Source organism: Leptodactylus fuscus, chromosome 6 (assembly GCF_031893055.1).
Source record: "Leptodactylus fuscus isolate aLepFus1 chromosome 6, aLepFus1.hap2, whole genome shotgun sequence".
Lineage (NCBI taxonomy): Eukaryota > Metazoa > Chordata > Amphibia > Anura > Leptodactylidae > Leptodactylus > Leptodactylus fuscus.
The window spans coordinates 165787513-165805121 of record NC_134270.1 but is presented as its reverse complement, the minus strand read 5'-3'; the positions used below and the strand labels follow the sequence as shown (position 1 = coordinate 165805121).

The 17609-nt window shown below is 44.6% G+C and overlaps 1 protein-coding gene across 1 annotated transcript; it reads left to right on the top strand.

Annotated features, from left to right (window-relative positions):
- The first annotated feature begins 4425 nt into the window (after nt 1–4425).
- Nucleotides 4426–16886, top strand: HPN (hepsin). The gene is made up of 12 exons (XM_075278868.1): nt 4426–4441; nt 6791–6889; nt 7178–7219; nt 8229–8358; nt 8711–8833; nt 9446–9486; nt 10034–10199; nt 10289–10479; nt 14794–14889; nt 15379–15521; nt 16057–16221; nt 16848–16886. The coding sequence occupies exons 1-12, from the start codon at nt 4426–4428 to the stop codon at nt 16884–16886; spliced, it is 1251 nt and encodes a 416-aa protein (XP_075134969.1).
- Nucleotides 16887–17609: the final 723 nt, after the last annotated feature.

Below are 17609 nucleotides of genomic sequence, written 5' to 3'. Positions count from 1 at the left end.
TACAAAGTAACTTCAACACAAAAGTCTCACGTATTCTCTGAATTACAGCAAAAACAAGATACAAAGTTACATTTCATATCCCACACCTTATACACAGTACAAAAACCTTACCCACACCTGTATATACCCACTGCTACAATCACCGCAGACGAAGTCGCGAGTACCAGCTAGTGGTGATATATAGAAGTGATCTCAATATTACAACCAAAGGAAAAGGTTATTGGGGAAAATTATAATTGAGCGTAGGCTCCGGGATCCTGTTGGCACCTGTAGCCTGGATACAAGATGAGATACAGCAGGACATGGAGGTATATACAGGCTCTGTATGGTATATAGCAGTACATTTACCACAGATGTTACACCTGTAGTCTGGATACAAGATGAGATACGGCAGGACATGGAGGTATATACAGGCTCTGTATGGTATATAGCAGTACATTTACCACAGATGTTACAGGCCTGTAGTCTGGATACAAGATGAGATACGGCAGGACATGGAGGTATATACAGGCTCTGTATGGTATATAGCAGTACATTTACCACAGATGTTACACCTGTAGTCTGGATACAAGATGAGATACAGCAGGACATGGAGGTATATACAGGCTGTGTATGGTATATAGCAGTACATTTACCACAGATGTTACACCTGTAGTCTGGATACAAGATGAGATACAGCAGGACATGGAGGTATATACAGGCTGTGTATGGTATATAGCAGTACATTTACCACAGATGTTACACCTGTAGTCTGGATACAAGATGAGATACGGCAGGACATGGAGGTATATACAGGCTCTGTATGGTATATAGCAGTACATTTACCACAGATGTTACACCTGTAGCCTGGATACAAGATGAGATACAGCAGGACATGGAGGTATATACAGGCTCTGTATGGTATATAGCAGTACATTTACCACAGATGTTACACCTGTAGTCTGGATACAAGATGAGATACGGCAGGACATGGAGGTATATACAGGCTGTGTATGGTATATAGCAGTACATTTACCACAGATGTTACAGCCGGGCCTGTTTATCCTGCACACTCGGTGAAGTTGGCATTACTGCTGGTCCATAAACGCTCGATTGGCAATAAACCTGGTGACCGGGCAGGGCCAGGGAGTGATATAATCCGGTGGAGCCCTTCCTGTATGTGGGTGAGTATTACCCTGCTGGTGCCAGTTGCCATAAGATATAACACATATGGCCGCAGTATGTCCTGTACATATCACTGAGCTGTGTCCTTGTATCACTATTAGGGGTGACCGACTGTCATATGGGCTACTCCCTAGATCACCACACCAGCAGGGGGCAGTGTGTCGCTCCACAGCAGAGGCAGGATGGAAGCGCTCACCACAAGACCTCCATACCCGAATCTGAATATCTTTGAATCCCAAACAGAACCTTAACTTGTCGCTAGAGATGATTCCACTCCATAGTAGTCCAAGTTTCTCGTTCATGACATCGCTGAACACAAAGACAGCAGTGGGTGGTTGTCAAAGGACATGCAATGGAGGCTGTGACATCAAATTCCCTTCTGCTAAGTGACTGGAAATAGTCCTGGCAGAGACAAGGGGTGTAATGAAGGCGCCCCCTTGTGTCTGATAGGTGGACAAAGAAACTGTGGGACCTGCTTGTGCTTGTTGGTGGATCAAACAATTCTCTCTACTGGTGACATGTCTGGGCCATCTGGAGACTGTTCGCTGTGTGTACATGACCTCACCTAACCACTGCCCCAACTCCTGCCAAAAATTAGGTCAGAATATTTCATTGAAATAACCATCCTGCTTCTCTCAGTCCAATGATGTTTCCGGTCTTAGTCTATCAGCTGACTTTCCTGCCATAGAGGCATGTCTAACCGTCACCAAGAGGTACCCAAAAGTAGCCTCTGAGATTCTGAGATTTTTAGGTGCAGAGGAAGACTATTATGCCCTCTTGTGGCAAGAGTCAGTATCTCACCTGTAATCATTTAAATATTGTAGGATGAGTTTTACAGCAATCCCACATTTCTATCTAGGTGCGGTATTTTATATCTCTGTGTACTATATGTACTAACTAACAGCAAGTTTATTTGGAGACCTGTCATGGAGTCTGTGTCCCCCGGCTTTGCCTCCATCCACCATCTGTGGACCTGTACCTTAAAAAATCCAAACACAAGGGGGTCTCCGACCTGTCCCCATTTCCATCCCTCACAATAAACTATAGTCCCAGTGATGTTGCTGGTAATAGAGTGAGAAGCTATATCTCTCCAACTGAGGTTGAACTACAAGTCCCAGCAAACCTTTATATTCATAAATAGGCCAAGGCTACATGACAACAAATGTTGCATGACAGAATGTTGCACTGAAATTGCCGCCCCAAAATTTCATTGTGTCTCAGTGCAACATTTGACATCATCCAACTGCAATACGACAGTCGCAGAAAAGCAAAATCTGATGGATTTTGGTCACAGGTCACAAGTTGCATGCAATTCTTTAACCATAGACTTCAATAGGATGCAACAGGTCTATGAACTGACAGCGAAATCACAGCTCTGAAAAAGTTGCATTGCACTAAGTCGACACATGATGTTATGTAGTCCTAACTAAGTTTCAAGGCGTGGTGGTACTACATATCCCAGCATGTCCTGCAAAAAAAACTGCACTGTACATTCACAGTGGTTGTTGAACTACAAGTCTCAGCCATACCTTACCATCTAGCACTAGGTATTCACAGGATCAAGCATGGAGAATCAGAAGAGAGGTAGGTGTCCATGTAACAGCAGCGTCCATTGGGGTGGATAAGAAACGTCTTTGTGTAGGATCCTGTGCTGCAGGTGGGTGAGCGACAGGTGGGTGAGCGACAGGTGGGTGAGCAGCAGGTGGGTGAGCAGCAGGTGGGTGAGCAGCAGGTGGGTGAGCGACAGGTGGGTGAGCGACAGGTGGGTGAGCGACAAGTCGGTGAGTGATAGGTGAATAAGCGACAGGTGGATCTGCAGAGTCTCAGGTCTTTTGTATCAACTGATAACCGGGAAGTGAATCCCCTCCAAGTGTATGAGGGGGATGGGATCAAGGTGTTGTCATCCGTTGTGTGTTCTCCCCTCCCCTCGTGCCGTCCGGCCTCTCCTCACCCCCCTCCGTACACCGCATACCTCCCTCACCTGATCCCTCCAGAACACAAAGTCACTTGTCTGTCTCATTGCACTCAATGTCTCTCCCTCCAGGTTCAAGATCTTCTTCCTTCTCATAGTTTTGGAAACTCCCTTCCTTCTACTTCCCTTGTCCCCGTCCCCCTTCCTTCTCCATCTTCCTTGGTCACTTCCCACCGGCCATTGTTACTTGTCCGATCTCTGATGTCCTTCTGTCTCTGTCTTTCCAGTGGAATGGTCTCCTCAGACCCCCGACCTCCTCGCCTGAGATTTGAGGGGGAACAGGCAGCAGAGATCCAGTAAGGTAAGAGAACAATCTCCGTAGATTCCTAAAAATGATACAATGTATCGCAAAAGAGAGGTCACCTGGCAACAAAGGACGAATCGCCTGCAGTCATCTTGGTGCCGGAGACGTATTGATTATCAGAATTAAAGGGGTAACTACAAGTATCCTCTATCCACTAAATAGGGTACAACTTCTAGATTGGTGTGGACTGCTGGGACTGATCCTAAAATCAGAGTCCCAGGTCACTCCTCTTAACCCTTGACACTCCCTGCATCTCAGTGGGACAGAATAGAATGAATGGGGTGTGTGCTGTCATGTCCATCGCTACCGAAGTTATGTAGTAAGTAGGGTTCAGACGATCTTGAGATTTCAGGATCGATTTTAAAATCCGATTTCCGATCATTTTCCAGCCGATCCCGATCATGAAATTTGCTCGATCACCGATCGGAATCCGATCTTTTCCGATCCCGATCGCTCAACCCTAGTCAATGCTTCTCTATGGGAAAAGTCACTTTTAGGTTTGAGCCAAGATAACCTCCGACCTGCATCCTGCTGGGAAAGATCGGGATCGGAATTGCAGTCGTGAAATTTGCTCGATCACCGATCGGAATCCGATCTTTTCCGATCCCGATCGCTCAACCCTAGTCAATGCTTCTCTATGGGAAAAGTCACTTTTAGGGTTGAGCCGAGATAACCTCTGCTGGAAAAGAGGTTTTTGTATCTTTATATCATAGAAACTGGAGGTAGCTTACAGAAAAGTCATTCCTTTGTGTATTACTTTGGCTGTCTCACTCTTGGCCTTTTGTGGTTAATTTGTGTCTGGAGGACGAATAACCCGAGGACTATGTCATTAATTTGTGCTGGACAGAAAACAAAGAGTCTATTATAAACGGTCTGCAGGTGGACGGCCGTAACATTGCTAACTCATGTGTTAGTTTCAGGGCATCTGGACTCACTGAAGGGCGTATTCTACATTCTTGTGATCTTACCTGACCCTTCCTCAGAAATGGTACAGAAAGACGGTGAGTGAAATTAATTTTTTATTTCTATTTGCAGTTACCATATTGACCACTAGGTGTCAGTACAGTATATTCCATTCCTAAGAAAGTCATCTTGCTTTACAGCATGCTGTAAAGATTATATGTTAGGAGCTGTAGTTCTATCGTTGGTGGGGTTGAGGTTGAGAAATAAATTTTGTTGGTTCTAGTTGTTATTCTTCAGAATAAGTGGAGGCCCAACAAAGATGCAGAAACTCTTATACTCACCTTACCCAGGAATCCTTGCAGCATCCAGCACTCCCTCAGGGTCCTCTTTCGACCTCCTTGGGTCACATTCCCTGGGCTCACATGCCTTGAAGTCACCACTGAGGCCTGTGATTGTGCCTTAGGGGGATTCCAGGGCTCGTGTTGACAACAAGGATGTTGGAGGAGGCTAAAAGGAGACCCTGAGGGAGTTCTGGATGCCTCAAGGATGCTCAGCCGAGATGAGTGAAGATGAGTGTAAGAGTTTATTTTGTTTACTCATCACCTTTGGACCTCCACTCTCAATTTGCAGGTGACGAACCCCCAAAATTGTGGAAAATTTGGGTCATGTCCAGTTCATTCCATACCAGTTCACTGATCTCTTATACTCTTTACAACATGTTGTAAAGCAAGATGGCTCTTTTAAGAATGACATGCACTGTAAAGAGTTCTAGTAGTCAATGTGATGTTTGTTTTTTCTAGTTGCAGCTATCATATTGACCACTAGATGTCACTACAGTGCCCTACATTCTTAAGAAAGTCATCTTGCTTTACAGCATGCTGTAAAGATTATGTGTTAGGAGTAGGGTTGAGTGCTCGGAAAAGATCGGAATTCCAAACACGATCTTTTTGGGTGGGATCGAGATCGGTGATTATTTCCCACAATGCTTGGCTACTGGCCAAGCATTGTGGGAAAAGCTAAGAATGTTAGCCTTCACACTGAGTATACGCTCCGCTCATTCTGAGTGGAGCGTATACTCAGTGTGAAGGCTCCGCTGCGGATCAATAGGAATGAATGGAAGCAGCCGGCACACAGCCTTAAAGGGGCTCTATCAGCAAAATCATGCTGATAGAGCCCCACATATGCGTGCATAGCCTTTAAAAAGGCTATTCAGGCACCGTAAAAGTTGTATTAAACTACCCCCCGCCCCTGGCGCTCGCGGATACTGATATAAAAAAAACGGCCTGGGCGCATGCGCAGTAGCACGCGGCTTCTACTACAGCTGCTGCGCATGTGCCCAGGCTATCACTGTACGTTCGCGAGCGCTGGAGGAAGACGGGACCGGAGGACATCGGAGGAAGAAGAGGCGTGGAAGAAGCTGAAGACACACCCTGAATGCCTGCCCCCCGTGCACGATCCGTAAGTAGATCACATTCTTTTTTAGGTTATTATTTTAAAACGGGGGGGGGGGGGGGGGGTAGTTTAATATAAGTTTTACGGTGCCTGAATAGCCTTTTTAAAGGCTATGCACGCATATGTGGGGCTCTATCAGCATGATTTTGCTGATAGAGCCCCTTTAACCCCCTGCGCGCCGGCTACATTCATTCATTCTAATGGGAGACTAGCTATCATCTCTAGTAGCTACTTACCTGCAGAGATGGCTGGTCCAGTGCCCGGTGTTCTCGGTCTTCTTCTCCTCGCTGCCCCCACCTCTCAGGTTAGTGTTTAAAGAACTAGGAAGAAGGCGGGGCTTGTGGCTTAGGAGAGTGTGGGTGGGTACAGGGCGGTGAGACGTGACGTCTCCCCTCCCAGTACCCGCCCACACTCTACTAACCTGGGAGGTAGGAGGCAGCAAAGCGAAGAAGAACGAGAACACCGGGCACTGGACCAGCCATCTCTGCAGGTAAGTGGACACCAGGGGGGACTAAGTAACCAGAGGATTAAAAAAACATCCTCAGGCTACTTAGTGATTTTAAAAAATCACTACACAGCGTGGATTCTAACAATTAAAGCGTTCAATTGTTAGATTCCATGCTGTATAGTGAATAGGATTGTTTTTAAAATCCGATCTCCGATTAGTAAAAAAAATCCCATTGACTTGCATTGGGATCGAGATCGGGTTCGAATGAAAAATGATCGGAAATCGGATTTCAAAATCGATCCTGAAAAGTCAAGATCGGCTCAACCCTAGTTAGGAGCTGTAGAAATACATTATTGTAGCTTGGTGAGCAAAGTACTTTTATATATTTTCACTCTTCTTGAGGAGGAAACCAGCCATAGCATAACACTAACCACGTACAGAACCAGCTCACTTTCAGCGTCTATGCTAGATTTCTCTATTTTGGACTTTGCAAATTTTTGCATTTTTTATATGATAATTGTATGTCTTGTTGTTCTTCTGGCTGCAGTGGGTAAAGTCTGTCACTGGACCCCCCTGAGGATTTTTGGACTGATTATCTGTATTTTCATCTCACTGGCTGGAATTGGCGTCACAATTTGGGCCGTAGGTAAGAAAAGGCCTTCTAATGGGTACTAAAGTTTTTACTCTATAAAATCCATAGATTTTATGGCCCAGAAAAGCCTGGTACTCAGCTCCCATGGTTGGGGGACTTGTACCACCCTAGTTTTTGATGTTGGCACAATCGGCAGAGGGATTTATATCCAACTTAGGTTATTTGGGTTTTTGACTTTGGGAGACTGGGCGCCTTACTTCATATGATTAATGATGGAAACTCTTAAAGGAATCTATCCCATGAGAGCTGTGCCTCACCTACTGTTGTGTTCTGTCTTTACAGTGACGTATGTGCTAAGGAACGAAACCCCAAATCTCTATGCAGGTAATTAATCTTCCCAAGGGATATATGGAAAGTATTTGGTATGAATGGGAGCTCTGGTCCATTTTCACTGATGAGGCCTCTGATTGGGCCAATAGTGGTCACATGGGCATGCCAAGCATTATGATGTCACGATGCTGGGAATGTCCATGTCACTACTGAGCCCAATCACATAACTTAGGCTGTGTTTGCCTTACAGAGAAAAAAATAGATTCCTAGGAGTCCTGACAGTGTTCTACACTATGTTTTATAGATAGGTTCCTAGGAGCCCTGACAGTGTCCTACACTATGTTTTATAGATAGGTTCCTAGGAGTCCTGACAGTGTCCTACACTATGTTTTATAGATAGGTTCCTAGGAGCCCTGACAGTGTTATACACTATGTTTTATAGATAGGTTCCTAGGAGTCCTGACAGTGCTCTACACTATGTTTTATAGATAGGTTCCTAGGAGCCCTGACAGTGTTATACACTATGTTTTATAGATAGGTTCCTAGGAGCCCTAAGAGTATTCTACACTATGTTTTATAGATAGGTTCCTAGGAGCCCTGACAGTGTCCTACACTATGTTTTATAGATCGGTTCCTAGGAGCCCTAAGAGTATTCTACACTATGTTTTATAGATAGGTTCCTAGGAGCCCTGACAGTGTTATACACTATGTATTATAGATAGGTTCCTAGGAGCCCTGACAGTGTTATACACTATGTATTATAGATAGGTTCCTAGGAGCCCTGACAGTGTTCTACACTATATTTTATAGATAGGTTCCTAGGAGCCCTGACATTGTCCTACACTATGTTTTATAGATAGGTTCCTAGGAGTCCTAAGAGTATTCTACATTATGTTTTATAGATAGGTTCCTAGGAGTCCTAAGAGTATTCTACATTATGTTTTATAGATAGGTTCCTAGGAGCCCTGACAGTGTTCTACACTATGTTTTATAGATAGGTTCCTAGGAGAACTGAGAATTTTGGGTATTTTGTCATGTTTATTGTTCTTCTTTAATGCTTCAGTCCAGGTGAACTCTCCAGATCATCGGCTCATTGTGTACGATGAGCGGGAACACATATGGCGCCTGGTTTGCTCTTCCTTGGCAAATGGAGAGGTGGCTATGCTAAGCTGTGAAGACATGGGCTTTATCAGGTACCACAGGCTTCTTCATGTAGTGTTTTTCTCAAAATTTTTTTGAAACTTTGTGCCAAGGCCATAGATACTGATTAGAAAGCCGAGAATGATGTTGTGCCTCATGAAAGGCTTTCTCATCTTAGCATATCAGCATGGTCCTTTCCTCAAGTACAAAAGTACTAACCAAATCAGAAAAGGTCAAATCCAAAAGCCACGGTGCCCCGATGTTATGGGCAAAATGTACACCATAGGTGGTCTTCCTATTTTGGGTATTGTTATAGGGCCCCATAAATTGTATTAATAGTCCTGTTACAATATTATATAAAGAATTTTGGCACCAGTTGTGTCACTGTTTATGTTGTCTTCTCAGGGCCATGAGCTACCAGGTTCTTCAAGCAGAGATTGCTGGAGCTAATGGCACATCAGGGTATTATTGTATCCAGGAATCCCTATTGAACAGCGCTAAAAGACTTCAAGATGTGCTGAATGTCTGGTAAGTGCTTGTGAGTCTTAGCGATATAGCTAGGCACCAGTCTCAAAGGCTATCATGGTGCACAGCAAAATGGAAATGGAGGTCTATCCAATTCAGCGATGAATCCTACCTTTGTCTCGTATACAATGATAGCTGGAGATTGGTGTGGAGACCACATAAGCTACGCCATGAAACGGCCACAGGTCACAGCTGGGTAGAGTTGGCATAATCTACAGTAGACCCCTCTAGTCTTGGGAACCAGTGGTATGGCAATCTTTCCCAGGACAACGCCAAGCGTTGCTTGTGCTAAGGTGAGCAGTCTGCGTGGGCTAACCGTAATGCTATGGTCTGTTCATCTCGGGACTTGTCTGCCATCGAGCAAATCTGGGATGTTGGCAATTGTAAAGTGAGCTGCCATCTTTTGCGTGCCCATGTTAATTCAAGGTGGCAAAACATTCCTCTGACAACCAGTGATAACCTCACTTATGTCATGCCAAGGTAAGTGCATTAACATGTCTATCCATCCTGGGTTTTACAGATCTCCAAGACTTTCCTTCTTGGTGTTACAGTTACAATGTCTGCAGACTATATGATGCCTAGGAAATGACTCTGGTTTTCTGTTTTCCTCCACAGCGAGTGTCCGAGTGGTCAGTTTCTCTCCGTTCAGTGTCAAGGTAATGTCAGGATAAGACACTTGTGTATATCAGGTTGGGTACACAGAGGTTTTGGCTCTAACCAGATGACGTCCAGATAAAGATCAGAACATTGGTCGGAGATTGACTAATCTAAATGAGCCAGGATTCTGGTGCTATTTGTACCTAAAAAACGATGGTGCTTGCCTTACCACTTAAGTATTTTAAGCATACGTGCAAATTGTCCAGAAATGTTCAAGAGGTTCCTCAAAAGGTGTCCTTCAGGAAGCTCAGGGAAGTGGGCAAATCTCTCAGTTCCTCTATGTAACATGGGTATATTTCATGTCAACGTTGGAAGAAGGGACATGGCACACAAAAAAGGGATTGGGAATAGGGAGTGGTTTAAGATGCCAAAAGTTGCACCAAAATTGTGGCACTAAGTAAACCAACCAAGACGTAGTCTATATATCTGACAAACGTATTCCATGAAATAGTTATAACCTTCTAGGGAGATCTTTGGGTCTGAGATAATGAGAGGAACATTCTCACGTGTGACTTCTGTGACCGTCTCTTTTGTCTGGCTCTATAGATTGTGGACGGAGGAAGATGGCCGTGGATAGAATTGTGGGGGGACAAGATGCCGCCCTGGGTCAGTGGCCATGGCAGGTCAGCTTGAAATATGATGGTTCCCATCTCTGCGGTGGCTCTCTAATATCCAGTGAGTGGGTCCTCACTGCGGCACACTGCTTTCCAGAGTAAGTAGTAAGTAAATAGTCTACAATGAGGAATCGGCCATCTACACCCGATTCCAAAAATCATTGTTTCACCGTTGTTGTATCCTCAGGAGAAACCGTGCGGTGAATCAATGGACCGTGTTTGCTGGTGGTGTATCGCATGTCTCGCAACGAGGATCTACAAAAAATGTGAAGAGCGTTATTTATCATGCTGGATACCTACCCTTTATATACACGGACAGTGAAGAAAACAGCAATGACATAGCCCTGGTGCATCTGCTCAGCCCCTTCGATCTATCAGGTAAAAATCCCTTGCCATTGGACAAAAATATCACCTATGGATGTGTACAGTGATAAGATTTTGGATTGTCACCTCTGGTTCTTATCTCTGGTTCTTATCCACAAATATGAAGGTATCTTCCTTCTAGCCCAGGAACAAATGTATGTATGAGGGCACTCAATGGTCCTCAACGCAGTCAACTGGTGGAAAAATGACCATCAATTAAGACTGAGCCCCGCAGAGCGGAAGCGCAGCTTCTTTTGTTGCAGAGTAGGATGGAGTAGGGTTGAGCCGATCTTGAGATTTCAGGATCATTTTTAAAATCTGATTTTCGATCATTTTATAGCCGATCCCGATCGTGAAATTTGCTCGATCACCGATCAGAATCCGATCTTTCCTGATCCTGATCGCTCAACCCTAATAGTAGAGTGTCCTGTCTCCTGACTTATAGTAGTCCCGGAGCACAAGGGATAGTATACTGTCCTGTGTCCTGACTGATAGTAGCCCTGGAGCACAAGGGATAGTATACTGTCCTGTGTCCTGACTGATAGTAGCCCCGGAGCACAAGGGATAGTATACTGTCCTGTGTCCTGACTGATAGTAGCCCTGGAGCACAAGGGATAGAATACTGTCCTGTGTCCTGACTGATAGTAGCCCCGGAGCACAAGGGATAGTATACTGTCCTGTGTCCTGACTGATAGTAGCCCCGGAGCACAAGGGATAGAATACTGTCCTGTGTCCTGACTGATAGTAGCCCCGGAGCACAAGGGATAGTATACTGTCCTGTGTCCTGACTGATAGTAGTCCCGGAGCACAAGGGATAGTATACTGTCCTGTGTCCTGACTGATAGTAGCCCCGGAGCACAAGGGATAGTATACTGTCCTGTGTCCTGACTGATAGTAGTCCCGGAGCACAAGGGATAGTATACTGTCCTGTGTCCTGACTGATAGTAGTCCCGGAGCACAAGGGATAGTATACTGTCCTGTGTCCTGACTGATAGTAGCCCCGGAGCACAAGGAATAGTATATTGTCCTGTGTCCTGACTGATAGTAGCCCCGGAGCACAAGGGATAGTATACTGTCCTGTGTCCTGACTGATAGTAGTCCTGGAGCAAAAGGGATAGTATACTGTCGTGTGTCCTGACTGATAGTAGCCCTGGAGCAAAAGGGATAGTATACTGTCGTGTGTCCTGACTGATAGTAGCCCCGGAGTACAAGGGATAGTATACTGTCCTGTGTCCTGACTGATAGTAGTCCCGGAGCACAAGGGATAGTATACTGTCCTGTGTCCTGACTGATAGTAGTCCTGGAGCACAAGTTTTCAATGGTCTAAGCCCTCAGTTTTTATTTCCATCAATGTTCTGTTTGTCACCAATTCAGTCACCTTTAATCGTTGTTGGATGAACATGTTTTTGGTTTGGATTTGGTGGAATCTCAGATATCTCATGACCAGATATATTTCACCCACACGTTGGAACAAATACTAATCCTTTTGGCAGTGAGGATTATTACCTTTCAACCCGTGTTCCTGTGTTAACGTCTTGTTCCTAATCTGTAGCTGAAGTTCCTGGAAAAATGTATACTAGGTGCTCTTTCACCTGGTCATGGGGACCTTAATCTTCTGTATCTGCCTCTTTGGGATCCCTGCGATCATCCTGTTTTGGTGATGTCCTACTGGTTTTTTGGAGCCTTGTTATTCACCATGGAGTTACTTTTATTGAGAAAAAAGATCAAGTTGTTGATGTTTTTGTCCTTGACTTTGGTTTTGGAACCGTACCCCATAGGAGCACCATTTTCTTCTTGGAGTGGGGGATCACTAATAGTTTGAGGACCTTATCTTTAAGTTCAGTTAGTATTTTTGTACTTAAAGGGTTAACCTATATCCTATTTAAGTCTGATCAGTACTTTGCCTGGTGCCTGAGAACAAGATTCTAGTTCACTAGACTTCTCTGTTTTTGGACCTGTCATGACCAATGTATTGACCTTCAACTTATTCCTATGATGCTGTTTTTGGTTCCTGCCCTACCTGATGCTCATGTCTAACCCTATCATTAAAATAACATTTTTTGTCCCAAACACGTAGCAATAGCCTTAAGGAGTAGCCTTCTCCTACCTTTAGATGTCTTAGCTGTTCAGTAGAAATCCCGGTTTTCTTCGGTATGCAAATGAGTTCTCTCGCAGCACTGGGGGCGTTCCCAATGCTGCGAGAGAAATTTCCAGCGACGCCTCTATCTTCTTCTGGAATGGCCTCTCCCTGTGTTTTCTTCCATCCTGGGTTTCAATCTTCTAGGCCTCGGGCAGAGCAGACTGCGCAAGCCCGCGACCACAAGAAAAATGGCCGCTTACACAGTAAGCTGTGTAAGCGGCGGCCGTTTTCTTGTGGCCTCTGGGAATGTGCAGTTGGCTCTGCCTGAGACCTAGTAGATTGAATCCCAGGACGGAGGAAGACACAGGGAGAGAGCGTTCCAAAAGAAGATAGAGGTGTTGCTGGAGAGTTCTCTTGCAGCACTGGGGAAGCCTCCAGTGCTGTTTGAGCACTGGGGACCACCCCCAGTGCTGCGAGAGAACTAATTTGCATACTGACGAAAACCGGGATTTATACCGAACGGTGGAGAAGACATCTAAAGGTAGGAGACGAATAGGCTATTGCTACGTGTTAGGGACAAAAAATGTCATTTTAATGATAGAACCCCTTTAAAACTGACCTTTGATCCCTTGCCACCTGTCCTGACCACCTGCTTGTACCTGACTCCTGAACCGTAACCGCCTACCCTGACCTCCTGCCTGATCCCCGATGCTACGTCCTGGCATCTCTTGACCTACTTTGTCAGATGCTACTAATACCAGGAGGTAGAGATCTTGAAGTCTCTCTGAAGCAAAATCCACATCGTTGTACAAGGATTAAAGGGTGAATACCGGGGAGGCTCCTAAGAGAATGAACAATGGGTCCACAAACTGCTGACCCTGATACATGTTCACTGTCACAAACTCCGAGCAAAGAATGAACGATCCTTCTCGGAACATTCCTTAAAAGAAAATATCATAAACGTATGATCTTTTGTAAGAATGAAAAAAGTTTTATCCAACTATCGGAGAAAAATTTCAAGCAAGGACAACTTCTTTCCGGGTGATGGCGGTGTCATCGGTCAGCTAAAGTCAACGTTCAGTGAAAGTTTCACCAGAAGAATCTTCATCCAATTCATGTTCATCAAGTTTAGTCTATTATGTATGGGCAACTTTTTATTCAAGGTAAAAAAAAATTCGAGAAGGAAGGTCACGAATCCCAGAGAAGGAGAATCGCTTCTTTCTTCTTAGGTTTGTTGAACCCAGGGATTAGATTAATACGTATAATCTTTTCGGCCCTATATTATGTTTCCTATTATTCTCGATGCGCTGAATTTCTCACCATGCGAAAAATGTAGCCTTGTTCTTGGGTCGTTGCTATTTTTACACTCATTGTGTATATTATTTTTTAAAGAAAACTTCTTATGCCTAATACTCAGCCAATCGTGTCTCAAGATTTTCTCCGAGGGCTAGCCCTAAACACCTTGACCCAACTTACAACTTTTTATCCGCGTCCTGATCAATGGCGCAGATGGGGGCCTAGATGGGGGCAAATTTACAAAAGTACAAAAAAAATTTAATATAAAAGCTTTAAAAATTCCGAATGGTGACAATTAGAGATGAGCGAACACTAAAATGTCCGAGGTTCGAAATCCGGTTCGAACAGCCGCACACTGTTCGACTCTTCGAACGGATTTTGAACCCCATTATAGTCTATGGGGGGGGAAATGCTCGTTTCAGGGTACACAAAATTCGATAAAATTATACTTACCAAGTCCACGAGTGACGGTCGGGCTGGATTCTCCTTGAAGTCTTCTCCTGGCGCAGTGTCCCCGCGTCTTCTTCCGGCTGGAATTCACTCTGCCTAGGCATCGGGGCCTAGGCAGAGCCGACTGCGCATGCGCGGTCGGCTCTGCCTGGCCCGACGCCTGAGTAGTGCCGACTGGGCATGCGAGGGCATGCCCGCGCATGCGCAGTTGGCTCTGCCTAGGCCGGATGCCTAGGCAGAGTGAATTCCAGCCGGAAGACGCCGCGGGGACGCTGCACGGAGACGACTTCTAAAGGTAAGAGAAGAACCAGCATTGATTGGCAGAATGCTATACAACGCTGGTTCTGCATCGAACATTAAACTTCGAACAGCTAGTAGTGTTCAATCAAGTACGAGTATCTCGAATACCATAGTATTCGATCGAACACCTACTCGATCGAACACTACTCGCTCATCTCTAGTGACAATATTTTAATGTATTTTAACACTCTCTCTTTTTCTAGAATACATTCAGCCAGTTTGTCTTCCTGCACTGGGACAGCAGATGATAGACGGAAAAATTTGCACAGTTACCGGATGGGGTAATACTCAGTATTATGGTGAGTGATATCTGTGGGAGTCTTTAGTATATATTAAAGGAAGTCTACTAGGGTTCAGCGATCGGGATCGGAAAAGATCGGATTCCGATCGGCGATCGAGTAAATTTCACGATCGCGATTGAAATTCCGATCCCGATCTTTTCCGGCGGGATCGAGGTCAGACATTATCTCAAGATCGGCTCAACCCTATTCATGTATTTATCATTAATAGGGTTGAGCGATCGGGAACGATCGGATCCCGATCAGTGATCGAGCAAATTTCACAATCACGATCGGGATCGGCTGGAAAATGATCGGAAATCGGATTTTAAAATTGATCCTGAAATCTCAACCCTAGAGTCTACCACTTCCCCCAAGGATACTCAACTTTCTCCACCAGAGATGGGTGAATCTCACAATCGTTTCCGGCTCAACGAGGGGTGGTAGACTCCCTTTAAGTTGGAAATTTGTCTACTGGTTGTATTATTGATACTACATCCTTATATTCAGGTCAACAGTCGGACATCCTGCAGGAGGCGTCGGTGCCCATAATAGGCAGTGCTGTCTGTAATCAGCCAGAGTATTATAACAACCAGATCACTGGGAAGATGTTCTGCGCTGGGTACTCTGATGGCGGGATTGATGCTTGTCAGGTAGGTGATCCTCTTCTATTACGCTCTGTATTAGAGTAGTCAATCGAAGTGTGTATTATATGTAGTCAAGCCAAAACTTGTGCGAGTGGACAGCTCTGCTGTGTGCCCTGACTCAATCAATTTCCTCTTAACTGCAGCCTCATCCCCCTCCTCCCTCTCCATTTTTATCAGGCTTTCAAAATAAGTACCTTTATATGAAATGGATATATCTATATTGTTTCTCTTCCCGTTGTGTTTCTTTGTCACCAGAACCCATCCTATCAGCCTAGCCCCAAAGATAGATTGATTCAGTGACCCTAAATGAGCTCTTTGGAGCAATGAAGGCATTGGCATTGCTCCAAACAAGTAAACAACACTCTCATTGCTCCAAAGACAATGACAAAAACAACAATATCTCAACAATAGTGGCACCAATTCACAAGGGCAAAACATTCTGTTATTGAGGTGACTCTATCCCATCCATCAGAGGGGCTAGGTTTATACTCAGGGTTCTGGTGACAGACTACCCTTAATATCATGTATATGTTGTACATAGGGAGACAGCGGAGGCCCATTTGTTTGTGAAGACACGATCTCCCGTACGTCAAGATGGCGCCTGTGCGGAATTGTCAGTTGGGGAATAGGCTGTGCAATGCCAAACAAGCCTGGAGTCTATGCCAAGGTGGATCAATACCAAAACTGGATTTACAGAGCCATGAAGGTCAGAAAATTGGGTGAAAAAAGATGTTGGCCATAAAGGGGGTGGCGGGGTTATACAAAATCTAAATTGTCTATAGATATTGAATTTTTTGGAATAACGATGGCAAAAAAGACAAAAAGGTCTTTCATTATACTTCTGAGTTTATGCCAAAGACTATTTGTGGGTTCTTACCAATTATGATCAGTTGTTGAGCCAACTATAGACCACCATTCGAGAAGGGAACTTGATTGTTTGGGGAAGAACATCACAGGCCCATTTCAATAGACAATGCAGTTTGTTGCCTTTTGGCAGGCATTTGTACATCAACTAAAGTTGTCCATACACCTTCAATAGTTGTCAGAACTCATCGGGTCAAGATGCCCCTTGATGTTCCCCCAGATGCCACCATACACAACTGGCTCAACTGAGAATGTAAGAGAGTCAGATGACCCTAAACACAGAAGATGGTTGACTGGTCTTGTCAAAATCAGTGGGTTGGCCTAATGGGTATGGGTACCTTGTCCCTTACGTGGTAAAGATTCGGCATCAAGCAGTGTACTAGAATCCCCCAATGGGTTAGTTTACTCCTTAACTGTTGACCCATGATATCTTTAAAAGTTTTTTTGCTTTGCTTCCCAAAAATTCAGACCAAATCAGAAGACACTGGGATCCTTGAGATGCAATGAAGACAGATCAAGAAGGAACAAGAAAGGACAATTCTGGACTGAACGTCTGGTGCAAGACGACCATTTTGTTTTTTTATTTGCAGCATCTGAAGGACTTTTAGTGAGGGCAATGAGAGCCCTCCATAGCTATTAACCCTATTATGCCATGATGAGATGTCACTTCATGAGCTGCTACAATGTTACTAAATTAGTTACAAAGAACTCAGGTGTTTGATTACCCGTCCGGCCGCGGCCATCATCGTATCGTGTATCGGAAAGCACACATACACTTTACCTATGGAGCTAAGGATACTTTAGTAGTATTATAGTGTTACTCTAAATAAGGTTTGATATCTTCTAGATTATTAGTCATCTTTAGTTAACCTTCTTCAAGGACTTTGTTTGTATGAGAACTTTGCCTTGTGTAGCCGAGAAGGCTACAAAATAAGACAATAATTGCATCAAGTCAACTACTTCTGCCGAGGCCCAGCTCGGCACTCGATGAAGCCTTAACTCGTCTTGAGTTGGTTGAAGGAACTGGGTGGTTGGACTTGAGAAATGAGTAGGCCATGGTCTGATGGGTGGTCTTTTATTTTCATACTTGGCAAAGGTTATGGCCAATGGTTTAACAGACTGACGGGTTGGATCAAATAAGAAACGACTAACTAGGGTGATTGACCTTGGTTTACTTGGTTGCAACATAGTTGACTGGGATTAATTTTATTCGGTTATAGAGGTTTGCAG

Excerpts from the sequence above, each read along its gene's own strand:
- HPN (XM_075278868.1), top strand. Across the intron at positions 7,220-8,228 it reads AACCCCAAATCTCTATGCAG|TCCAGGTGAACTCTCCAGAT; the intron begins GTAATTAATCTT and ends TTAATGCTTCAG. Across the intron at positions 10,480-14,793 it reads CAGCCCCTTCGATCTATCAG|AATACATTCAGCCAGTTTGT; the intron begins GTAAAAATCCCT and ends CTCTTTTTCTAG.